Below are 27,956 nucleotides of genomic sequence, written 5' to 3'. Positions count from 1 at the left end.
TATTATCTATTACAAATGTTTTACCAAAACCTAGAAGCACATACTTATACAAAGTAATTATACAAATGTGTAAAAAAACTACCTATCTATAATATATATATGTATCCATATTACTAACCGAGAATGCTAAACCGGATGATGGACGCAGGCACATCCGGCCATGGGCCGTAGCTGCAAAAAGACGTACTGCGCAGGCGCAAAAAGAGTCCGCGAGAGGCGGATGAGGAGCCGCGAGAGGGGGACAAAAGAGGCCGCGAGAGGCGGATGAGGGGCCGAGAAAGGCGGACAAGACCACAGAAAAAAGGAGTGAGCACAGAAAAAAGACAAAAAAGGAGAAATGAGGCGCAATGAGCGCCGAAAAAAGGAAAAGGCACATAAAAAAGTAGTCAAACGCAGGCAAAGCACGAAACACATTGCACACGAAACTAGACCCAAAAAAAAAAAAAAAAAAAAAGAGGCTCGCGCACAACAGCAAGGCAATCCCCCCACCCCCCTTACAGGCACCAGACGGGACACACACCAAGAGGGGGATTCAACAAGCCCATGGAACACAAAAAAAAGAACACAAAACCACCCCACAGACCCTACAATCAAGGGACGGGACACACACAAAGAGGGGGATTCAACAAGACACAGGAACACAAAAAGAAAGAAGACGCTGGCGCAACAACAATCCTCAGCCAAACACACACATCCATAAGAAGTGACACCCAAAGCCGCATATTCTAAAGTGAACGTCAACACCTTCACACTAGACAGCATAGGTGTCAGCATAGGTGGATCTCCTTACAATAAAGCACTATTAACCGTTCAACTGCAGAAAAGGAAACATATTAACAGTGACTGCGATCCTCCTTATTACTTATCCATATTTCGCATGCTGAGAAAGAAACAAGTCATGAATACACGGTCACGGGTACAAAACGAAAAGGAAAGGATAACAGGAACAAACACACGAACACGAAAGAAACAACAAAATAGACGGCTATGCAGCATAGGTGGATCTCATTACAATAAGGCACTATTAACCGTTCAACCGCAGAAAAGGCTCCATATCAACAGTGAGTGCAATACTCCTTATTACTTATCCATATTTCTAAAAGAAAAAATGTCTCGACTCCAAAAACGCAAAGCTCAACTAAAGCTTCTAACTAACGATGTACCTAAAAATAAAAACTTTATGAACTGCATTAGATCCTACAATAGTTCATTTGCTTTTGCATCTACCAGAGTAAATATCAGGCCACCAAAAGGCAATGGCCCATACTGCTTTCCCATATGTGCACAAATACTGCATCGCATTGGAACAGTGCACCCTGAAACAAATCAACAATGAAAATATGCACAAATCTACATCCTAGATCCACATGACGCAAGCTATCAATCAAAGTGCTGCATCGCAACAGGCACGGATTCAAAACGAAACACCTCCCGTCTCAGACATACGTTAACGGCAAGGAAGGCTACAACAGTCTTCTCACACAGCACAGGCAAATCGATTACAGCTCCAAAACAACACGTCCCAAATACTACACATGCAACAACGCGCCTCTCAAACGGCACAAGCAAAACATACACCAGGAAAATTCATTTGGATTAATGAATGTCATTTGCAATCATTGTCATTCAGTTCACTTCCCTGAAGAAACAACTGGCAATACAAGTAATACATTTACACGTTGTTGTCAAAAGGGTCAAATTAGACTGCCTTCTTTACATTCATATACTGAATATCTACAAAAGCTTCTAACTAACGATGTACCTGAAAGTTAAATCTTTATCAACTGCATTAGATCCTACAAATCGGTATCCACTATGAACATTAACGGTGGCACTGCATGTGACATCCGTCTTGAAAAAATGTTAATTATTGATGAATGTACAATGGCATGAAGTCACTTACTCAACACCATTCATAAACTTCTACAAACGTTTATGAATAATAATATTCGATTTGGATGAAAGGTACTTTTATGAGGAGGACATTTTAGACAGTACTTAGCTATTCTTCCAGATGCCATGCACTCAGCTATTGTTCAGTGCACCTTAAAATACGCAAACAATTGGCATTGCTTTCAAAAGATACAGTTAGTAAAAAAGATACGATGTCCAGAACCAGATCATAACAATTGCTTATTACAACTGAGAGATGGTACACTCACCAATACAGATGGACTTCAGCCACATATTATTACAATTCCTCAAGCCTTTATCTGCGACAACTTAGTTACAGAGAGATTTGGAACAGCAATCTCATTAGACCAAATGCCCCTTTTAACACAACGCACTATATTATGTCCAAAAAATATTAATGTGCAAAACATAAATACCCAAGTCATTCCATTACTTCCTGGAGAGACACAACTCTTTCTAAGCTCTGACAAACTTGACTCTGATCACAACAATAACCATCTTCATTGACCTTACAAGTTCTGAGCTGAAATTACCTTTTACACTTAAACGGCGTGTACAAAGAAATTTTCAAATAAACCTTTACACTGTGCCACACACTTTATTGTTTGCTTTCTATTTACATCATCTACACCGTCACACTATTCTATATCTCATTCATTCATCACGCTCTTTGTCATTCCCAACACCAGGGGTTGGCGAGCGAAGCGAGCTGGGGGCGGAGCCCCCTAGTATATATATAAAGATCATTCAACAAATGGGCAGCATGGTGGTACCATGGGTAGTACTGCCACATCATAGATCCATGTTTCTGAATCCTATGCCTGACTTACACATTTATATGAGCTTGTTGGACATTCCAGAATTTGCCAACAGCCCTGCACAAACACTCTGCCCCCCACCCCCAACGCAGCAATAGCAGCCTCAACTCTTCTGGGAAGGAGTGTGTCTGTGGGAATATCTGCTCATTCAGTAAAAAGAGCATTTGACAGTGAAATACAGATGTTGGATAGGAAGAATTGGCTCACAATCGACATTCCAAGTAATTCCAGTTGGTCTGAGATGAGAGCTCTGTGCAGGCCACTTGAGTTCCTCCAAACCATACACATCAATCCATCTCTTTATAGACTTGGCTTTGTACACAGTCAAGGTGGCACAGAAAAATGTGTTACCTAAACTGTTGCCACAAATTTGTAAGCACACCATAATTTAAAATGTTTTTGCTTTAATAGTGCCAATCATTGGAACCAAGTGACCTAGATGAAATCCTGAAAAACAGCCCCAAACCATTTCATTTCACCAATTTTGCAGTCAGGATGGTAGAGTTCACCTGACATTTACCAAACTCAGTTTCATCCATCAGAGTACCAGACAGTGAAACATGATTGTGGTAAAGTGAGGTCCGCAGCTGATTGGGAGTCTTTTAAGTAAGTAATTGCCAGACTTGCGTCTTCAGGTGGGGGTGTGGTAGCAGGGTGTGAGCAGTTCCCATGCGTGATGCGGGAGTGTACAACCCTGCACTTAGTGCACAGGTGTAGGATAAGCCCTGACCCTAAATTGGTGCCAGAAGCTGAAAACTGCTGCAGCTGTGCCATGTCCCCGTTTTAAAATGGGAACTGCGAGTGCAAGGGGGAGAGAACAGAAAAGAGACTGAATGTAGAGAAGAGCCACGAGAACAGCAGTGGATGGAGAGGCAGATCAAGACAGCTAGCTTGTGGAAAGGTAGTACAGTCGTTTGCCCCAAAGGCTTGGTGCTACAGTGATGGATATTGCCCGCTGACTATTCCTTGAGGAGCAGGTGTGATTGAGGTGGCATTCTCCCCAGGGATTCAAGAGACGACTACAAGAACGTGAATGAAGATGCTCAAGGAGGCAAAGACAGGGGTCAGGAGAAGAGGACCGTGGCTGCTAGTGTCTCTGCCAGCAGAGTGAGCAATGGCTGAGCTGGGGAGATGAAGAGGGAGTTGTGTTGGGCTCATTCAAGTTGGGAAGAAACAATGACCCACTAGCTGTGGCACTGATTTTAGTCTTCTTTTATATCTTATTTATCTCATGGATTTCCACTATTTTAATGGTTTATTTATTTATTGGACATTGTTTGGAAACACTTCACTTTTGGACACTTATTTTGTTTGTTCGTTTGTTTTTTTTAATAAAAGCACTGAACAATTTGCACCTTCCCCGTGCTTTGTGTGGTGTCCTCATTTACTGGCTCAACCCTTGGAAATGTTATCGGCAGTGGTGGGGTGAAAAGGCTCCCATGGGGCCGACCTGCAGCGCCACAATGATTCATCACTTTACACCAGAGTGTAGAGTGCTTTACACCACTCTAGCCAGCACTTGACTTTGCATATGGCAGTCTTAGACTTGTGTGCAAGCTGCTCAGCCATGGAAACCCATTTCATGATGATCCTGATGCAGTTATTATGCTGATGTTGCTTCCAGATGCATTGCAGAACTCTGTTTTGAGTGATGCAACAGTGAATAGACGATTATAATGCACAGGATTGACTGGTGGTCCTTCCTCTGTGAGTGTGTGTGGTCCACCACTTGGTGGCTGAGTTGCTGCTGTTCCTAGACACTTACACTTCACAATAATAGCAATTACATCTGACAGCTTCCTACATCATCAAAAGGAACTTGCATACTAGAGATAATTCTAACAGGAACAGGTCTGGCAGACTCAAAGCCACAATAGAATCAGAAGACAAACTTCGGAGAATCAACTGGTTGTGGGACAGGTGCCTCATAGGACAATAGCTTTAAGCATAGCTTAACATAGGTCAAAGTAAGCTAGTCTCATTTTAAATTGTGAAAAGAAGAATTCAAGCTGCAGGTTTGACAGGTTCTGTGGCAGTTGGAAAGCCATTGCTAAACTTGCAAAATAATAAAATGAGGCTTGCCTGGGTCAGGAATCACACCACTTATCTCATTGTACTCTGAAATTATAGCTACAAAAAATAAACAATTGGGAGATATGCATACTGCATAGGTGTTAGCTATACTGTTGTTAAGCTATTGTCCTATAAACCAAATACTGTGTACACACTATGTCCAATAATGATAATTCTAAAAGCTCCATATGATTACTTTAAAAGATCTGTTGGGAAGCTCAAAGCAAAGGCTTCAGGACGGTCCCTACAGTCTCACTCACTGAGACTGAAAGCCACAGTAACATAAACAGAAGAATATACCACAGGATATACTTTCTCTTACTCAAATTCACTCAAACCCAGGGTGGGTGTTTTTGGACTAAGGGTGGAACCTCTCACAAAAAGTGGAGGGGATACTAACTATGCACAAAACCTATTGCGTGTTAAAAGTCCTACCAATAAAAAAATAATAAAGCATGTACTCTGAGTCCTGAATATCAGCACTACAACCTTAAAAAATAAATAAACAATGAATGAATAATACTCTATTTATATCAAACTCATACAAAACTAAAATACTTTTATGTTACAGAAATAAAACCTATGACAGACAAGTTGTCAAATGATATTACAACAGTTGTCCTTGCCTTCTTGGCTTTCATCCAAAATGATACTAAAACCTACTTTAACCAAAACCTAAAACCTTTGTCTCCTATTTGAACTGAAACATGAACAGAAATTAATACATGTGTCTGTCAATGTATGAAGTAAAGAATTAAAAGACAACAGAGTCAAACAATCTGATGTTTTCAAATATTAGTTTTGGTAATACAGATGGCTTAAGGACTCTCTGACAAAAAATAACACTCAATACTAAGTATTGGACATCAAGGGAAACACAAAAATACAAGGAAAAATATCTTTTACATAACTAATTTTATGTTACAAAATTCAGGGTTTTCAGTCTCAGATATCCAATATAGTTTCTTTTGTGCACTTAAGACTGGACTCCTTTGGTATTGTGTCTCTCTGGAGAATCCTTGGGTACCATTGGTTTCACTTTGTGTCGAATGAGCAGTTGCTCATGGAGTCCTGAATGAGGCACATTACCTGCATTGTGAGGGAGCGTCAGTTACAGCACTACGGCCATGTGGCGCATTTCCCCAAAGGTGATCCGGCTCTCAGGATCCTCATTGTTGGGGACCCAAGTGGCTGGACCAGGCCAAGAGGTCGCCCATGTAACACCTGGCTGCAGCAGATAGAGGGTCACTTCAGAAGGGTGGGACTGGATTGTGTGTCTGTGGGGGGGTTGCCAACCAGGATCCCGAGTTGTTTCGTCATGTAGTGGGTGCGGCAATGCACTGTACCAATGCATGCTCCCCAACTTGACTTGACTTGACTTGTGCGCTTAACATGGTAACACTTGTTACCCACCAGAAATGTGAAACAAATTGTTTTCTTTTCTTTTTTTCTCAAAGGTGTAGCAGGACATTTTAACATACCATTTTCTTATTATTTTTTACAAAATGTTTTCTTTGCACAGAAAAAATCTTTTTTAATGCAAGCAGACCACTTGGTATTTATTGATAATATGACATTTTTAAGTCACCTTTGGTAAAGACATCCACTGAATAAATCAATCAATCAACAAAAATGATCCAATAACACTCAACATCATTTTCCTGTACACATTAGTCATAATAAACTGTTACCTACAGTATGTATCTGGGGTTCTATACAATGACACCCTAAAAGAAAAAGACAAAGAAACCCAGCAGGAACACTGTCTCTTTCAGTTTAGTAAATGGAATAGAATAGAAGAGACACTAATAGAAGTATTTGTAAAACAGATGTGCAGCAAAACTATAATAGTAATTAGCTTCAAATTTAGGTGAATATTATAAAGAAAGGCTACTATAAAGTATAGATTGTTACAGGAAAAAAAATAAATATTAGAGTGCTGGTATGATGACAATGAATCTGTACAGAGAGTGACTCATTTTATTAGTGATGAGACGTGACTAAGGGCATAATTGACAGAGTAGTCATACAGTCAGGGGTAATACACTTAGCAGAAACAAACAACCCAAACCAAACAGTAATGTGGACTCCAAAACTGGTGGACAGGGAGAAGATTAGAAACAAAGCTAATCTTCATAATATTATTTGCTACAGAAGATAGTTTTCTCTCTCTGACAAACCATTATTTTATTTGAAACAAAGTACAAATCTGAATAAGGATCAATTTTAAATAAACAACATCTTGTCAGGTCACAGAATTCAACACAGGTTCACAAAGATCTTGGGCATGAATTGCACTGTGATAATCGAACTGTGGAGAACTACAGGTGATGACATCAAAGGAGAAAACCATCTAAACTGCAAAATAAAAAAGAAGACGAATGAGAATAAAAGTACAACGATAATCCTGACAACTGCTACTGAAAGCTTTGAAGTATGTCTGAATTTTTATATATGATAGAAACCTATATACAATAATTATAATTAGAAGCACATTTTGGGCAGCTACAATAGACAGGCAGATTACAGTGAAATAACATATGGGAACACTTCAGTCAAGCAAATATTCTTATGAACTTGAATCAAGTAATACAGAAGCAAATCCTATATAGCAGGCATGTCAAACACGCGGCCCCTGTGCGGCCCTCATGACAGATCCTAGTTAGCACTTAACTTGTACAAAATGATTACTATATTTTGTGATTGAATCATTCTGCATCTTCGGTGTTACTTATTTACTTTTCTTACTTCTGCCTTCTGACAAAAGCGCGTTTCCCATGGCATTACGGTGCCGGAAACGTCACCTGCTAGTATAGCCACGAGCCTTGTCCAAAGTTAATGAGCCGCAGCGTCACAACTGAAGTGCTAGGCTGCAGCAGGGGTGGCCTTAGGCATGTGCAAACTGTGCACCTGCACAGTGCCGCCACATCCCAGGGGCCGCCACGCCAATATATATTGAATATAAAACAGAAAGAGAAAATAACGATACAGCTGATGGCAATGTGGCCGAAAAACATTCTGTTTCTTGTTTTTGTGATTTTGAGTTTGTAAAATTATTGTAGGTCAGGTGGCTTTTTGCATATCGTCTTATTTTAAAAATATAAACTTTGAAGTAAACTTAGTAAAGTAAAATTAGATTTTTGGAGGATTTGTTTTCCAACTTGAATTACTGAACAATGAATTCAGTGAGCATTTTTGTGATTTCAGTTCACACAAACAGGGCATTGCGCTGTTGTCTTACAACGTTGAGAATGCGTCTGAGAATATCCAAATGGAATTGATTGAAGTGCAGTCAGATTCTATTCTGAAGGCAAAATACAATGAAGTTGGTGTGCCAGGCTTGTATGCTTACCTGCCACCCTCGTATGTGCAGATCTGTAAGTTGGCATCGAGAGTACTGTCAATGTTCGGAAGCACTTACCTTTGTGAGCAATTGTTTTTGTTAATGAAAGCTACCAAAACCCCACATCGCTCAAGACTTACCGTCGAGCATCTTTCATCCCTCATAAAAGTTGCAGCTACACAAGATTTCAAGCCTGATATCGATGAACTGGTTACTAACAAGAGATGCCAAGTGTCGGGACAAAAGAAATAAATCTCACACTGTAAGGCTCCTATATAAGCAATGAATATTATATAATGAATATCAATCATCAAGACACTATATAAAAGCGGTCGGGATTGTCCTTCCGTCCCGTGAGTGCAAAGCGTAGCGGTATTCCGCTTATCACAGACTTACTACTTGCGGCTTGCGGTACGAAGCGACGTGATGTGAGCAGAGTTCTGGTGCTCCCATCGTTCCCTTGCTTTTGTGTGCGATGCGCTGGAAAAATAGACAAAATTATATCTCTGGAAGGGCGGCACGGTGGCGCAGTGGGTAGCGCTGCTGCCTCGCAGTTGGGAGACCTGGGGACCTGGGTTCGCTTCCTGGGTCCTCCCTGCGTGGAGTTTGCATGTTCTCCCCGTGTCTGCGTGGGTTTCCTCCGGGCGCTCCGGTTTCCTCCCACAGTCCAAAGACATGCTGGTTAGGCGGATTGGCGATTCTAAATTGGCCCTAGTGTGTGCTTGGTGTGTGGGTGTGTTTGTGTGTGTCCTGCGGTGGGTTGGTACCCTGCCCGGGATTGGTTCCTGCCTTGTGCCCTGTGTTGGCTGGGATTGGCTCCGGCAGACCCCCGTGACACTGTGTTCAGATTCAGCGGGTTGGAAAATGGATGGATGGATGGATGTCTCTGGAAATAATTAATGTTGATGGAGTACAAGTGCCTCACCGTGTAGTAAATATCAGGGGAGATGGTGCTTGCTTATTCTCATCTATAGCTTATTTAGTGCATGAAACTCTGTCTTTAGCGGTACAGATTCGGGCTGACATTGTACGACATGTTTTAAGTAATTGGTCAAGGTTTCAGCCATTTACAATGATGCCATCAGGAATCTCTTATACAAATGAGCTTCAGTATCTCACTGAAATTTCAAAGTCTCAAACTTATGGTACCATTTCTGAGCTAATGGCAGCGGGAGAGTTGTTCCCCAATGAGTTTCAAGTATATTATTATGGAGTCCTACACTCCAAGTTTGGACAGGCACTCGAGGGGATAAAAAAACTAAAAAAACTTAGATGTTATGAATGGGCACTTTGATGTTCTCATTCCCTACACTTACATGCCTGATGTACACATGGAGCGCACACAAATTGAAGATAAAAGTCGGTCGCCTTAAAAGGCGGGTGAGCCTAATAATATAATAAGGACCTAGCTAAGAGGTTAAGACTCTAATTCTACACTGTTGTATGGAGACTGCATGGAAATAAATTGCTTTTCTTTAAACTTTAAACTTTAAGTGTTACATTTTTTAAAGTTTTCAGTATTGGAAAGAAAGTTACAGTAACTTTGTATAATAGTATAATAATATTTGTTACAGTACGGCCCGCTGACGCACGTATGGCAGTCGAAGCGGCCCACCACTGGTAGTGAGTTTGACATGCCTGCTATATAGTACATGATTTGTCACTTAAAAAATGTATACGAGGAATTATTCTGATAAATCACTTGAACTTTAATCAGCAGCTTTGGTAATAAGTTATTAATAATTAAATTTTGCTGAGTTTTCGACTGAGGAGTCCTTGGGGCCTCTACTGTATTTTTTCAAACTCCTTCATTTGAGAGAGTTATCTCAGTAATTATTCAATTTATGCTATTACTTTTTAAATTAATAAAAAGCAACAAAACACAAATAAATGTTTACATTGGCTAACACCTATGGGTTTTTCAACACTGTACAAACTATTTAAATTCTACTGAAACAAAAAAGTTCTCTGCCTGGTCATAATATTACCTTTTGAAAAAATAAAGTAAAATGCTTTAAGCAAAAGAATATTTAAATAAAGATGGACTGTTGAAATATATTGAAATAAAGCCACATTTTCATTGCTGTTAATTATGTACTAATTGCTTGATGTTAACCTGTGAGCTGCTAGAGCTGTTACTGAAAGCTGTGTGCATTGTCACTCACACTTTCAAATGATCACCCTCTTGCTGTGCTTTGTGTCTGGTGAAAGATGCCCCATTAAACTCAGCTGTATAATATTAAAGCACAGTATCAGGGCCTGGAAAGCTCATGGAGATGTTATAAAAGCTCACATGTTGTACAGTTTATTCTCATGGGATGACATTTAATTATTTATGTTGTGAAAAGCTTGTCCTGCGGTGGGTTGGCACCCTGCCCGGGATTGGTTCCTGCCTTGTGCCCTGTGTTGGCTGGGATTGGCTCCAGCAGACCCCCGTGACCCTGTGTTCGGATTCAGCGGGTTGGAAAATGGATGGATGGATGGATGGAAAAGCTTGTCAGAATCTGAAAAAAATATTTATTTTTATACAGTATTTCTTGGTAGGGCCAATGTAAGCTTTATATCTTAATTTCTATATGGTATGTTTGGGAAAACAAAAACACAGCATTTGTACACCTTTGTGCATCTGTGCCAAATTCTGTGACATGACAAGAGCTTGGTTATTTAAAACTGAGCCTCATTCAGTCCTTATTCACAACTGCACTTTCAAATAAAATAATGATTTGTCAGAGTTGAAAGATAACTTCTGTAGAAATGAATATTATGAAATTTAATTTTGTTAAGGTAATTATTTAAAGAAGAAATGACAAATAAGACTTATACAAGAGTAAAAGACATCTTTATATTCTTCAAATAAAAGCAAATCAAAAATACTTCAAAAACGTTATTATAATAGTAGTAGAAGTAGTTATAGTACTTTCACATGTAACGAGTACAATCAAATTCTTACTTGCATATCCTATGACACGGCATACCTAAAACAATGCCTAGAACTTAAGATAAATGCAAATAAAGTCTCATAAGGGAAAAAATAATGATTCAAAGGAAAGTGGAAGACAAAATAAGCCCTGCTATACGACTAGGCTTTGCTTCTCAGTTTAGAAACTACAGTGTTGTGGCCTACCCAACTGTCAACCTTAATAGTACCACAAGTGCATTTGTTTGTCACTTATTCTCTAATACTTCTTCCATAGCTGTAAGGCTACATCCCATTTTACACCCTAAATTCACAATCAAATCATACTATCAACAGATGGCTCTATTCATTCTGGATTTACAATTAAAACTTAGGCCAAAGACTGCCCCTTACAATTATAGGACTACCAGGTATACCTAAAAGTCCTTGGATCTTTGATTTTTCTTTAAAACAGAATGCTGTCGAAGACGTTTGTTGATAGCCCTTGCCCTCATCCAGTCCGCTAGGGCCACAAACTCTTTCCTGTGCTCTAAGTATGTTTGCCTCTGGAAAATCCACACAACATATACTGTACACTCCAGCAGTACATCCTTCTCTCACTCTGACATTTACAGCTTTATTACCATTACCAGTTTAAGTTTTCTCACGCTCTCTCATTCCCTCTTAATTAGCCTGTATTCTTTTCATGCTCCACGCCACTTGCACACTGGGCTGTAACATTGGGATGCGATGACTCAATGTCTTTTTAAGTTCTTTTTCCCTTAAACTGTAGTAGTTTCTGTAGACTTTGTAGTTGTTTCTTTTTATTTTGCTTCCTTTTGTATCTGTACAATTTCTGATGATTCCCCACAACCCAGGCAGACAACTGTTTTGTTAAGTAACAAATGTACAATGTTTATAGTGATTTGGTTTTACTCCAGTTATGCACTTATGCTTACAAACAAATAAACAGACAAAAACAAGGAGAGAATGTACAAACAAAGAAGATATACAGAGGCATGTGAAGACTTATCCAGTCAGCAAGACTACAAACACTGACTCCTGTGCTTGCAACTGAAACTTTTAAGCTTTTGTGCAGAAAAAAGCAATAAGAAACCAGACCCTGCTGAACACACAAATTAAAGAGAGACTTTCAAAAATACATCCTCAACTATTTTATGTGTTTGGACCAGAACAATTTCAAATTGAAAGTAGCACATAGGATGCAATACTTTAAAAATGTGTTGCAGAAGACACAGGCCTCCCATTCTTCACCACTTTTTGTTTAATTAGACAGAATTTCCTAGGGCAAGTTGTATCTAAGATGTAACTGCATTTTTGGAGTAATGGTGGGGATTACACAGCAATAATGGTTTGCACCTGATTTAGAAAATATTTATTAAGTTAATCATACACTACCATTTCTGATATAAATTGATACCTTTTATTATCACTATACCATTAAATTGAATAAAAAATACAGCCAAGACAATACTAGTGTTTATAATGGCTATTATTGTTTGAAATGGCCGATTTTTAATTTATTATTCGCAAAGTCACATTTTCAGCAGAAATTAATTCAGTGTCCTAATGGTAAACTCCCTTAGCTTGTACTCAGTTGTGTTTACATGCTAACTGGTTATTAGAGAAACCTTTGTAATTGCATTAGCACCACTGAAACCTGTACTGGCATTCCTAAAGTTCAGTTCTAGGTTCACAATGGACAAAATGAAACAGCTTTCTCAAGAAATATGCCAATTTATTGTTGTTTTGCAGAATGAAGGCTATTCCATGTGACAGATTACTGAAAAACTGAAGATTTTTATTCAGAATTGTCTATGTTTGTCACTAGGACACTTAAGGAATTACTGCTGAAAATGGGGCTTTGCTGCCATTAGTAAGTAATAAATTACAAATCAGTCACTTCCAGCAGTAACAACCATTATAAACACTAATAAGTAGTTCAATTCAATGTATTTTGATAGTAAAAAGTATCACTTTCTATCAAAAATATGATAATGTCTGGGTGACCATAAATGTTTGAGCCACAGTATATATTAGCAGAGGAGATAGTATTGCTATTGAATTGTTTCTTTATAGTTCTTTCTGATTCGAACTGGTTTTCTTAGTGTTTTCTGTTTGGTTCTAATTATTTTCTGTAAGGTTTAATACTTTCATTCATATAGTGTACTATATGGGCTTTTGATTAATGACTGGCTTAAGCTTTGTTGCCTGCCTTTTCATTCTGGTTATTTTGCAACATGAGCCTTCCCCTGTCTCTGTAGTTTCTTTCAAAACAGCCAACCCTCTACAAATCAAAAAGAAACATTGAGCATCAAAGCAATCTCCAATATCCTTTAATACATTTGTACTTATACAGATTCATAAAATAAACTAGTAAAAAGATAATTTGTATCATTTCTGATTTGCTAATATGGCATATCAGAAAGTATTAGCCCTCCTGCTCCCCATTTAAGTGGTGTTTTATCACATTTCAAGGAAAGATGAATAGTCCATGTTGCCCTATGCAATGCCCATGAAATGTTTAAGATTTCTTCTTGCTATTCTCACAACTCTAATTCCTTCTGGATTGCAACATTTATTTGGTCAAATTTAATATTCAGCAAATAGTCTTTTGACTAAATAAACACTAACAACAACATAAGACACCCAAACATCTGGAATTACAAATTACTAATAAATCTTTGCCTATCAAACTTAAATAACATGGATGTAAAGCATATTTTCATGAGCAAGATAATATGCCTATAACAAATAGTTATTAAGAATAACTCTATATTTCTTTGACCAAACTACTATTAAGAAAATTCAACAGGACAAAAATCAAACATACAAAATGGTCCTCTAGAATTAATTCGAAAAGCATATTGATCATCTTTATAAATATTACATGGTTTATTTAGTATTGTCTTTTATTGTTTTACTCTGTACTGTTTACTTTTTTCTTATGGCTATAGTATATTGTATTTGTAAAGATGTGCAGTATTTTGAGTTATATACAGTCTTATTAGCACAACAATATGAACTTTAATAACTCATCAAAGACCACTGATCAATCGGACCTATCCCATAACAGTACCATTTTTAGTTAAAGTATTAATATCGCATAAAGAAGTATAACGTTTTTTGACTTAAGTTTTGTTATGGAAATAAGCACTATCTTTTTTAAAAACCCTCTTGTCACAAAGTACACTACATTCTCACAGAACCTACTTGCACAATATGGTAAATTACAGCATGCAACTTTTTGTCTTTTCCATTAATTATGTATATCTACATTGCAGACTTCTGCTTTAGAATTCAATTTGTTTTGTATTGCCTTTTCAAAACTGATTTTTTTTGGATAAATTAGTAAACTTCATTGTAAGACAAAATTGTAACTTCAAACACAGCATCTCTGATTTTTTTGAACCAAAGATAATTGCAGCAGTATTTACTAGGTCTAATATGAACACTGGCTTCACATTAAACAGCCGGATTAGTACATTGACACTATACAGTACATTATTGCAAGTCAATGCATGAAATTACATGATTGAAGTAGTATAAGTAGTCTTCTAAATTACATGACATCATTACTGAATTTCCTAACAATGAATTTAAATTTCCATGGACTAGGAATATAGCAGCAAATATCTATTTTTAAATATTTATTTGTAAAGAAAATTTTTGGTACTTGAGAATCTCAAGTGTAGAGGTAAAACCCAATTTAAGACTATAAACAATTGTCATTGAGTTGCTTTTTGCTGCTAGCAGTAATCTATGGCAGTTGCACCAAGATAAAGCAGTCTTGATGCAGCTTTATCTTCCAACTTTTGTTTCTGTTAAGCATAACAAAATCTACTTTCACTTTGCCTTGAATGGCAGTAACACTTTCACATGCCGATTTTACTATATGGGAACCAGAGTTCTAAAGTAACAGAGATCTATCTCATCTAAAAGGTTTCAAGCAAATTTTTCAAACAGTTTTTCTTAAAACTTTAACCCTAAGGAATATTTTACTTTGTAAACTATAAATTTGCTTAATGTGAATAAAAAACATAAACTGAAACTCTGACTTACTTTTGAAGCAGCTGCACCAGATCTTCATGTCCATTTTGTATAGCTAGCTGCACTGGAGTGACCCCTTCTTCAGAAGGCAAAGACAAAGCAATTAAACCACCTGGCTGACACAGCAGAAATTGTGTGAGATGAAACCAGCCTAATCTTACAGACAGATGAAGCAAGGATTCCCTGGTTCTGACTTCTGAAAAACAAGCAGGAAAAGAAAACGTGAAATCGTTTTTGTCTCACTTACAATAGAGGCCATGTCACGCCACACACCCATTTTTCTGTCATGTGAAACAATGTGTGGAAAAGAAAAAAAAATACATCAAGGGAACTGAAGTTGAATAGACTGCATATCATGTTACAGGTGAAAGAAAGAAATTGTCATATCAGATATTATAATGAAAAAATGTGCTTAAGAAAACATTTAACCATTCACATACTGAAAACAATAACCTTGCTAATAAAAGAAAACAAGATAGCAATAGAGCAAAATAGAAATATAATGCTTGCATTAATGGATTAATAACAATTTTATAATATACTGTATAAACGCAATAAAAAGAAGGCTGAGTTGTAAGAGAGAGAGAGTCCGGGATTTAAGGAGGCATAAGAAATATGTAAAAGGTAGCATGGTTAAAATCCTCATGTAAAAGAGATTCCATACTGCCTCTCCAAGTGCTAGTGTGAATAAACAACAAGTAGGGGGAGATATGTGCTATAACTATGCTGACAGAACCAGAAGATCAGTAGAAAAGAGAGCTGCTGCCTGGGCAGAAACCTGCTGAGCAAATGACTCAACATTAGTCAGGGATTTCTAACCATCGGATGACAGAGATTTGGGGAAAGATAGTTAAAGGCCTGGGAAAATTCTCTTAACCAGCAGTACAGGGTGCCTATATAGTATGGGTGTGGACCTGTGTGCTGCTATGAGGACACCAAGGGTGCCTAGTGCTTTAAGCAGGCATTGGGGGTGAGAGGCACAATGATAGCTGTGGCCAGGAGAGAGAACTAGAGATAAGACTGCTTCAGGCATTATATAAAGTTACTTCAGCACTATTTTTGAATGGAGGTGAGAGGTGAGTTTGGGCAAACACTCAACTGGCAGAAGAAAGAGAGAGGCCAGAACTGAGACTAAGAGAGAGTAGGGAGGTAAAAGAGTGATCAGCTTTGTGCTTGATGCACAGTGATTTGATGAGTTGGCAAATAGACAAGAAGCCACATTGGAAAATCTTGGGTTTTAAACCTTGATAGGAAGTCCCAGAGAGGGAGCAGCAGGTGTTTTCTGTTTGTTACTATGATGATTTACATAATTTAAATTTTGTTTATATTTGCCTTGCATTACTTTTATTAATAATAAACTACCTCACTATTTTTGTTATTTGGACATTTTGGCTTATGGGAATACTAAGAGAGCAACCCTACTGTCACGGTGTGTTTAATGTAAAGAATTATTTTAAAATTAACATATATTTTAAAAATTACAAAGAAGGTAAAACTCATTATCACAAAAAATAAAATAAACACTCAGACCTTGACTTCTGGTGGCCATGTAAGTCCATTACTGACAAAACAAGTGCCTATGCTAAAAAGGAAATAAACAAAATCATAAAGAATAATGTATTAAAAATGAAAAAAATTAGAATTGCATAGTGCATGTTCAAAAGCCCATAAATTATTTTTGTTATTTTGATAACATTATTTAGTCTCAGATTTTTAGATTTGCTTGCATGGGTTGTACTATTTCAAGTTTTTTGGATTTCAATGATGCTGCTATTTTCTGTGTGACCACTATGAAGTTTCACGGTTATTAGACAAATGAGGTATGAGCCATGTGATATCAAGGTGGTCATGATATACAGTATGAGGTGGCCACTTATACCAAAAATCTTTAAACTGAACACTTCAACTTTTGATACTGGTTTTGACATCAGATTATAGACTTTGAAGGGTACTGTCCTAGCTTTGTTTATGGCAAAGTTATTATCTTTTGAAAACGTGCACTGGCTTTGACCAGTATTTCATTTTGACTTCAGATTTGCAGTTATTCTAATAATAGTGAAAAAGAAAAGGTAATGTCTGTTTGATGCCTTGCTAGTAACCTACCCCCAAAATAAAGAGTTCTAAAAATCTTTTTTCCTTGATACAAGATTTGTCCAATAGGACACTGTATTCATCCTACTAAAGGTGGTAGATAACTAGCATAGAGTTATGAACGGCGAACTCGTGAGAAGGCCACATAAAGTTGTCCATGTCCAAATACGGGCTCAGAGAGGTAGATGCCAACCTTGTCCATGGTTTGTCCTTGTGATTTGTTGATGGTCATGGCAAATGCAGGTTTAATGGGGAAGTGTCGCCGTTTAAGTGTAAAAGGTAATTCTAGGTCAGAACTTGAAAGGTCAATTCTAGGAATCAGAACAGTATTGTTAGCATGTGATCCTGTAAGAACTTTTGCTTCAATAACATTGTGTGTCATGGTGTTGACAACTAAACGTGTACCATTGCATAAACCCTGTTTAGTGTTAAGGTTTCTTAATAGCATGAATATTGTTCCGATTTTAAGGTTAAGATTGTGTTGTGGTAATCCGGCTGGGTTAATAGTGTTCAAATATTCTAAGGATAAATTAAGATGGTCATTGTCGTCATCAGAGTGAACTTTGTCAGAGCTTAGAAAGAGCTGTGCCTCTCCAGGAAGTAATGCAATGACTTGGTTATTTATGTGAGCAACATTAATATTTTTTGGACATAATATAGTCCGTTGTGTTAAAAGGGGTATTTGGTCTAATGAGATTGCTGTTCCAAATATCTCCGTAACTAAGTCGTCGCAGATAAAGGCTTGAGGAATTGTAATAATATCTGGGTGAAGTCCATCTGTATTGGTGAGTGTCCCATCTCCCAGTTGTGATAACCAATTGTTATATTCTTGATCTGGACATCGCATGTTTTGTACCAAGTGTTTCTTTTGAAAGCAATGCCAATTGTCCACGTATTTTAAGGTGGACTGAACAATAGCTGAGCGCATGGCATGTGGAACAATAGGTAAGCACTGTCTAAAATCTCCTCCTAATAAAAGTACCTTTCCTCCAAAGGGAATATTATTATTCATCAACATTTGTAGAAGTTTATCAATGGTGTTGAGTAAGTGACTGGATGCCATTGTACATGCATCTATAATTAACAGTTTTGCAAGACGGATGTCACGTGCATTGTAACTGTTCATTTTCATAGTGGATACTGATGTTTCTGTGATTGGGACCGGTATTTTGAATAAGGAGTGACATGTGTGATTAACAAATTAGCTGCCACTCCGGTTGTAGCTGATGCGATAATTAACTGTTGTTTTGGAGCCTTGCCTGCTTGTTTTCTGGCATTTCAGACACGCGTTGTAGACGTCTGCGTTCATTTATTTTGTCCCGTCGCTCCCATTTTTGTATCTCTGTGACTTGAGCTCTTTCCTTTTGAACCCGTGCCTGCTTCGCTTCAGCACTTTGAGACGCGCGCTGCATGCGTCTACATTCATTGTGTGTGTCGCGGGTTCGTGTTTGTGGTCCCGTTACTCGAGCCGTATCATTTTGTAACCGTGATCGTGAATTCATGACTTGTTTGTTCTTTATCGTTAGTAATATGGATAAGTAATAAGGAGGATCGCACTCACTGTTAATATGGAGCCTTTTCTGTGGTTGTATGGTTAATAGTGCATCATTGTAATGAGATTCACCTATGCTGTACAGTTTGAACATGTTCAGATGACGTATGTTTAATACGGACATTTCGTTTCTTCGTATTATTACCCATCAGGTGTCGCGCCTGTATATGTATTGTAGTCCGGTCTCTTGTTGTTTATGTATGACGTCGTTTGTTGGCGTGCGTTTTTTTAGAAGTGCGTGGAATGTGCTGTATAGTCTGTACGTTGATTTCAGATGCGAGTTGTAGGCGAATGCTTCTATCGTAGTATCTGCCATTTTCCAAAACACAAATCGCTTTCTGTAATATGTTGGGTTTGATGTGTGACCCTTTGAGGACTCCGTAGTCTGTTCCGTTTAACTGTGATGTGGGGGTGTGAGTCCTCTTTTTCAGTACCATCTCGTGCTTGATTTGTGAAGTTTTGTGGACTCCTTAGACTGTCCCGTTTCACTGTTAGGCGGGGATAATCTGATTCAAATATGTTGTGTTGTCCGTATGTGTGGGGTTTTTGTATGATCTCGAGTATTCGCTTTTGGTTGCTCTTCCGTTTTTGAGCCTCAATCTCGGGCTTGATGGGTGACCGTGTGTGGAGTCCCGTTTCACTTTGGGGTGTGTGTCTGACTCCTCGTTTTTGTGTGATATGGGCGCGTTGCCTGATTTCATATTTCTGTTAGTGGAGGGGTGCTTTGTGTCTCATGTCTTATTTATGTTAGTGTGTGAAATCCGTAGTCTGTCCCGTTTCGTGTGCCATGGCCTTTGTGTGGCGCTTGCGTGTGACTCCTGTTTTTTGTGTGCTAGGGGCACGTTGCCTCATTATTTATTTCTGTTAGTGGAGGGGGGCTTTGTGTGTCGTGGGTCTGAATCCTCCTTTTTGTGTACATCCCGTTTCGTCTGCTATGTCTGTAGTCTGTCCCGTTTCGTGTGCAATGGGCTTTGTGTGGCGCTCGCGTCTGACTCCTTTTTTTTTTGTGTGCTAGGGGCGCGTCGCCTCATTTTTTATTTCTGTTAGTGGAGGGGGGCTTTGTGTGTCGTGGGTCTGAATCCTCTTTTTTGTGTGCATACCGTTTCGTGTGCTATGTGGTGCTTGCGTCTGACTCCTTTGTTTTTGGTGTGCTAGGGGCGCGTTGCCTCATTTCTTATTTCTGTTAGTGGAGGGGTGCTTTGTGTGTCGTGGGTCTGATCCTCTTTTTTGTGTGTGTCCCGTTTCGGATGCTATGGGCTTCGTGTGGCGCTTTGTGCCATGGGTTTGTGTGGCGCCCGCGTCCGACTCCTTTTTTTTGTGTGCTATGGGCGCGGCGCATCATTTCTCATTTTCCGGTGCTTGGAGGGGGGCTTTGTGTGGCGCCTGCGCACTACGTCTTTTGCGTCCACGGCCCATGTCCCTGCGTCCATCCGGTTTACCATTCTCGTTTAGTAATATGGATGTTGCAAATTTTTATTTTAACTAAGGGGCTTGTATATTTTTAGCTTTTCCTTCATGTTCATAACAAGAATGATGTAACATGCGCATTAGTCACTCCATTTCTCTTCTGGCGTATATGCTGAATTCTGTTTGCTAAGTCAGTCTTTTTTAGATCTCAGCAGTAGGCCATTTTGCATATTCATCACTGATATTCAAATAATTATTCTCTTGCCCTTTTGGTTTACATTTTATTTTTTGTGGAACCTAAAGCTATGCTTTAAGCCATCTCAGAAAGTTGTGGCTGCTGTTTGCAGAAATACATTACAGGGCTTGATTTTCTATGTAGGATTTCAACAGTTGTGCATTGTATTTAAAAGACAAACCTAATTTAATTAAAAAATCATGGGCTGAGATACATTTAACCAAATCTCCATCTGCTAACAATACTGTATTAAAAACCCAACTGCAAGTTAAATTAGTTGTACGTGACATTCTAAATGGATCATAGCCAAAAATAACAAAAGAATCATAACTGCAAGATGTAACAGAAGGTGGCAAATTATAATTGATAAATCCATAAATATTTTGTGAGTAATTATGGTGGTCTTGCAAGAAAAAAAAATATTATTCTGTATTTAGCTGATGGGTTTACTCTTGGTAACTTACAAGATGAAGGTATATTACAACGGTTTATGAATATACTGTATTTTATTTACAGTTGGGACACAGGCCAGTTAAGTAATATGTTCTGAGGTAAACAGTAAGACAAAAAGGAAAAATGAACTGGTAACCCTGTGGTTTAAAGTACAATGCCTTAGCTGCTAGACCATACTGCCTGCCAGCTAGTGACACATGGCTAGTTCAGATTGAGCCTCCAAGCGTATTATATTTTAAGAATTACACAACTTTGCATATTTCATGTTGCACAGAATCTAAAATGAGATATCTACTTGGCAGCGAATATTGCTTAACTAAATTATACAACCCTTAATTTACTGCAGCGGAAAAAGAGATGGTCATTTACAGCAATTAATGGATTCCATTATCTTGTTTGTAAAGACCCTGAACCCAATAATTGAAAAAATGGATTTGGAAAAGAGATGAATGATGTCCACAATTCTTGTTCATACATTTCTTTCAAACACTGCCTGAAATAGTGGCTGAAATATTAGTGATAGTTTAGAGGTTCAGAGTTCAATTCAACTGTTTAATGCCTTGTTAATAACCTACCCCAAAAATAAAGAGTTCCAAAAATTTTTTTTCCTTGATACAAGATTTGTCCAATAGGACACTGTATTCATCCTACTAAAGGTGGTAGATAACTGGCATAGAGTTTTAGGTAGGAGCTTTCCCTTTCTGGCATTAAAATACCCAATTTAGCAAAAAATTATTTCTAACATTCTGCTGGACAGCCTTGTAGTTTTACATTTTGTAGAGATTTAACAGTGTCTAAGATATGAAAGACTGTTAAAGGGTTGTCCAACTCATTTACACACTGGTATATGTTTTATTAAAACTAGTTTGACTGTAGCATTATGCATCCTCGCCAAGTATGTATACATTTACTAAAAACATCACAAGTACATATACAGATACATGCAATAATACAATATACCTGCAGTATCTAAAGACTAGTAAATACATGTGGCACTTTTCAGTGTCACTGAATTGAATGTGGGGGTGGCCTGGTGAAAAAGGAGACAAGAAGTGAATTCACACTGTTTACATACATATCAATTACACAGATATGCCAATATATTTTCAACCCACAATTACTATTGCATCAAATGTCAAATGAGAAGCTAGTACTTTAGTTAATGTTCAACTAACCTTCTTATGGCTTTACAAATGTCCTCTCTGGGCATTTTGTAACATTATAACATTTTACAGTTTCACATATTAGGATTTAGGATAACAGAATTGACAAAGCTTCCTATTAGGGTCAGTCATATACCTTGCAAGCAGTTTTTAGACAATTTATAAATAGACAGGAAAATGGAAAAACACAAAAATATTAAAAGTCCCCTTCAGGTTAAAGAGTCCCTTGTTCCTTTGCATTATTTCCTAAATCACTCTACCAAACAGAAGACAACTTTACATAGTGTGATTACAATATATTTCATTACTTCACATGCTCTTGGCCCTAATTTTAACATAAAATCTGCAAAAAATTAGCAGTGGACCAGTCAGTCATTAAACATAAACAAATATATTTCAAATTTCTAATCAGCTTAATGGTGCTTTCCATAATAATTTCAGCATGATCTTTATTTGGGTAGTATTGTAGTGGTTAGCACTGCTGCTCCAAACTTTAGAGTCCTGTACTTGAATCCCTCCAAACCTTCTCTCCAAACCTACCTGGCCAGTTTACCAGGTCTGATTTCCTCCCACACTGTCTCACACTTCTGTTATGTTCAAATCAAATCAATTAGCCTTTTATTGTCAATTCACTATATGTGCACAACATGCAGGAGAATCAAAATACTGTTTCTCTCTCATCTTCATAGTACAATAAAACATAAAAAGTATAAAAGTATACCCTAAATATAAGTTTTCCTAGTCTGGAAAAAGCTTTTCAATCTTTCTTTCTAGCTCACAACAAAGAGGTTAGGTCAATTGGTAATGCTATATTGATCCTAATACAGGGGTGTGTTTACAACAACAACATTTTATTTCTTGTACAGCCCAAAATCACCCAAGGATATCCTCTATGGGTTTTAACAGGCCTTGTTTTTTGACAGCCCCCAGCCTTGACTCCATAAGAAGACAAGAAAAAACTGAACTGAATGTCAAGCAACCTGATTCTGCTTTAAATTGAGGCATCCAATTTAGATATATTTAAATGGAGAGCACTTCCTGGTATTTCTCTACATCCCATGCCATGGTGTGAAGAAATAAAGGTATTAGAATGCCCTCCAAATAATGAAACGTTAATTATTAAAGTAGACTGCACATATGGAAGGGACTAACATAGTAGGAAAACAAAAAATTTAAGGAAAAAATAACACAAAGATAATCCTACCTGCCCACCTTCAGGGTACTTTGCTCCTGCCTGTTAGATGAGGTGAGCTATCAACCTCTTAAGCACTATCAAAACACTCAATGCTTTCATCTCCTCTCTATTTCTCCTGACCCTGACCTCTTCTTTACAGAGGTTAACTTTTGCCCTAAATTGCCCTTCCAGGTCCTATTGTATAGTTTATCTTGCCTGAGGTACCTTTATAGTCCATCAGGGTGTCACTTTAGGGCAGCCTTTTGGCTATAAGAATACCTAAGTAAAACTCTCTCAAGTGTTACGTTGTCTCTCAAATGTTACTTTGTATAGCTGAACCCCAAGTATAATGTAGCCTTAAACTATCTAGAAATTTATAGACAGGACATCTTAACTGTATAATATCCTGGTCTTGCTCCTTTAGGTTATGTTCTGACACATGATGGTGAGAGAGAAAGTACTGCAGGCTATGGATTTCTTCTGGCTTCCCAACAGGCTTCCAAAGCCTGTCTCTTTCTATTCCTCTTCCCAAGTGGATGGTGAAGTACCACTGACACATGTTAAGGTGCCTTACGTCTAGTGTAAGCATCCTAAGACCCATTCTTCTAAATTTGAGTTTGGGGTTTTACTTCTAGGGTACCATTCACACTGAAAGGATGTATATTGATTCCAAGCAGCATTTGTCTTACCCTACTGTAGTATAGTGGTCTTCTGTAACTTATAGTGTCAGGCTTTTTCTGCAGGGCTTTTCTTTGTCCTTTGCTTTCCTGGACCACATTTAGAGTTTTCACAGATGAGGAAAGATTTTAAGTGCTTCAACAATATTTTAAAGAATACCTTATACATACTATACTGTATATATTATAAGGGACAACAAAGCTAAGTGTCTATATAGGATTCTTTTAGCTATTTATGCCTAATGTTATACCTTTATTTTGAGCAAAACTAGGACTGTATTTGAAAACAGAAAGGGCACTACATTTTTCTGAGATCCAATGAATATTATAAAGCCCACAGCATCAACAAAATAAAATACGGACAGGAATGTGATACAGTATCTCCTACAAACATATCATGTATACTTTTATGACTTTAAAACATCAAAACTTTCATCAAACTAACAAATATGTAATATATATTCCACAATTTGCGTGGGTTACGTTCCTACAGCACCCGCGAATTGTGAAAAACCGCGACTTTTGGATGTGGTTAAAAAATTCCTTTTAAATGCCTATTTTTATAGTTTAAACCCTAAATACAGTATGCCCCCAAAGCACTTTAATTTAGTTGCAAACTCAGCTTAATACATTAATACATTACCTAAAAAATTACCTTAATACATTACCTGAAAACAGAATGTTAAGGTAAACCCGTATACTGTACAGTATTGTGCTGCAATGTCTCCCACAGCACTAGAATGTAAAATACCGATTTTACCGATATACGTACCGTAATTCATGCAAGCGCGTTTTCTTTGGTATACGCTGTCATTTTCTTTGTTATAAGTAGAGTAAATACATAATAATTTCACTTAATTAAAATACAGTAAAATGTACGAGTACCCACCAATGATGAATGATATTGATGATGAAGTAGCTGTGCAGTATGATGCAAAGGATTTAAATCTCCTCAGGTGGCACCTCTTCTTCAGGCTCTTCAGGAGGAGTCGTATCTTTGGACAGGCTTCTTCTGGTGGGGTTTCGTGCTGGCTTTTCTTTCTAGGTTTCAGGAACATTGTAATGGGAAGTTGCTACATTGTCTCCTGTAGCAAACTGCTGGTACAATTTCCGTGCTTTCTCATGGATGATGTTACCGTCCAAGGGGATGTTCTTTTTCCTGCAGTCGGTGATCCACAGTGCCAAGGCAGAGTCCATCCTGATGATATTTTTATTCCTTATGGTCATTACCTTTTTGGCACTATCTCAGAAATTTACAGACACGGTACTCCAGATCTCTGCTTCGCTCTTCTTTATGTAGCGTGTGGTGCTTTCATTAATGCCATAGTGGTAGCACTACAGCAGCATAACTTTATAGTTCTCAGAGCAAATCCAGTAGTTCAACCTTCTCCTGGAGTGTTTTAAACTTCTTCTGGCGCTTAGGCTCAGTGCCAGAAGCCTTAGAAGGTGCAGGGTGTTTCGGCGACATCTTGTGCGTTTAAGAATAACAAAATGAATACAATAACAAAATGGAAAACACGAGCACACTCAGCTGGAGACGCGTCACAGGGCAGCAGTCAATCAACAGCAAGGAGAAATGAATAAAGCTCTCGGATTGGCTACTTTCACCATCCCAAACCGCGTTTCCTTCAGTGGTTGCTTCCTGTAAAGCCATAAAAAATTGCAGAGGATATTTGCGCTTTCCGCTAACAATTAATAGTTAGGTTCTAAGGAAAAATCTGCGAACGACTGAGTCCACAAATCCTGAACCGTGACTTTGTGGGGGTCTACTGTATATAAACTGCTCAAAAAAATTAAAGGAACACTTTGAAAACACAATGGGAAAAAAATCATGCTGGATATCTATACTGATATGGACTGGGTAATGTGTTAGGAACAAAAGGATGCCACATCGTTTGATGGAAATGAAAATTATCAACCTACAGACGGCTGAATTCAAAGACACCCCGAAAATCAGTGAAAAAAATGATGCGGCAGGCTAGTCCATTTTGCCGAAATTTCATTGCAGCAACTCCAAATCGTGCTCAGTGGTTTGTATGGTCCCTATGCGCTTGTATGCATTTCTGACAACATTGGGGCATATTCCTAATGAAATGACGGATGGTGTCCTGGAGGATCTCCTCCCAGATCTGGACCAGGGCATCACTGAGCTCCTGGACATTCTGAGGTGCAACCTGGTGGCATTGGATAGACCGTAACATAATGTCCCAGAGGTTTTCTATTGGATTTAGGCCAGGTGAGCATGGGGGCCAGTCAATGGTATCAATTCCTTCATCCTCCAGGAACTGTCTGCATACTCTCGCCACATGAGGCTGGACATTTTTCTGCACCAGGAGGAACCCTGGACCCACTGCACCAGCATAGGGTCTGACAATGGGTCCAAAGATTTCATCCCGATACTTAATGACAGTCAAGGTTCCGTTTTCTAGCCTGTAGAGGTCTGTGCGTCCCTCCATGGATATGCCTCCCCTGACCACCACTGACCCACCACCAAACCAGTCATGCTGAACGATGTTACAGGCAGCATATCATTCTCCACGGATTCTAATGACCCTTTCACATCTGTCACATGTGTTTAGGGTGAACCTGCTCTCATCTGTGAAAAGCACAGGGCGCCAGTGGTGGACCTGCAAGTTCTGGTATTTTATGGCAAATGGCAATCGATCTCCAATGTGCCAGGCAGTGAGCATAGGGCCCACTAGAGGATGTCGGGCCCTCAGGCCACCCTTTTGAAGTGTGTTTCTGATTGTTTGATCAGCGACAGTCACACCAGTAGCCTGCTAGAGGTGATTTTGTAGTGCTCTGGCAGTGCTCATCCTGTTCCTCCTTGCCCAAATGGAGTAGATACTGGTCCTGCTGATGGGTTAAGGACCTTCTACTATCCTGTCCAGCTCTCCTAGAGTAAATGCCTGTCTCCTGGAATCTTTCCCATGCCCTTGAGACTGTGCTGGGAGACACAGCAAACCTTCTGGCAACCTCTGTAGGGTCCAGGTATCGCCTCATGCTACCAGTAGTGACACTGACCGTAGCCAAATGCAAAACTAGCGAAAAAACAGTCAGAAAAGATGAGGAGGGAAAAATGGCAGTGGCCTCCACCTGTTAAACAATTCCTGCTTTGGGGGTCGTCTCATTGTTGCCCCTCTAGTGCACCTGTTGTTAGTTTCATTAACACCAAAGTAGCTGAAGCTGATTAACAACCCCCTCTGCTGCTTAACTGACCAGATCAATATCCCAGAAGTTTTACTGACTTGATACTATACTCTGATTAAAAAGTGTTCCTTTAATTTTTTTGAGCAGTATATATATAGTCATTCTGTACATTCTCTTGCTACATTATTATTTCAAATTTAATGCTTTCTTGTATGTCTTTATACTCTAAGCTTAATAATGTTTTATTATGTTTCAGAATTAACATTCATTGTAAAACTTTTATTAACTCAGAAGAAATAAGAGAAAACTGAAATCAATCATCAAACTGAAGGCATAATTTTACTATTTGTAGGGTATTTTTTATAATTATGCCATGCTATCCTTTCCCCCAGACATTTTTCTTCTACAGTGTACCTACATTTAATTAAATGTATATTTTTTTTTTAAAAAAAGGTCTGTCTAAACAAGTAATAAGCAACAAGCGGTCAACAGAACATTAACACAAATATGAAACAAAAGACTTTAAAACTTAAGAGTTTGTCTACTTCAAAGCAGCAGGGTTTCACAAAACATGCCTTCTGGTTTTCCAACATTAGTTAAAGACAATAGCATGACATTCAAAATAGACATTCAAAATAATTACTTTTATTCAAGATTTTGACACTGACCTTTCTGAGGAAAGCACTCTGCCATATGCAATGCCTGAAGTAGATGGAGGTTTCATTTAAACAACTATTACATACTGTATGGTGGATACAATGGAGGTAGCTAGAAGGAAACTGTATTGTGAATCACAAACTGTTCAGAAATAGAATATGCAACTGTTTATACATTTATCTTAAAGCAGTGACACTGCTAAAACTGCCCATAAATCTGAAAACCTGCCATGCCTGTGAAGAACTTTCTGTACAGTTCCTTTCAGACAATCATATTTTAAGA

The 27,956-nt window shown here is 38.3% G+C and overlaps 1 protein-coding gene across 2 annotated transcripts in view; it reads right to left on the bottom strand.

The window, feature by feature from the left end:
- The window catches only part of arhgef28a (Rho guanine nucleotide exchange factor (GEF) 28a), a 281,479-nt gene that overhangs the window by 160,963 nt on the left and 92,560 nt on the right, over nt 1–27,956 (bottom strand). For both annotated transcript variants that reach the window (XM_028805674.2, XM_028805675.2), the window contains exon 5: nt 15,128–15,311. In XM_028805674.2, the coding sequence (XP_028661507.2) occupies nt 15,128–15,311 (184 nt within the window). The remainder of the gene's footprint in view (nt 1–15,127; nt 15,312–27,956) is intronic.

This window comes from Erpetoichthys calabaricus, chromosome 7 (assembly GCF_900747795.2).
Source record: "Erpetoichthys calabaricus chromosome 7, fErpCal1.3, whole genome shotgun sequence".
Classification (NCBI taxonomy): Eukaryota; Metazoa; Chordata; class Cladistia; order Polypteriformes; family Polypteridae; genus Erpetoichthys; species Erpetoichthys calabaricus.
Note: the sequence above shows the minus strand (reverse complement) of the source record. Positions and strands in the feature narration are given on the sequence as shown.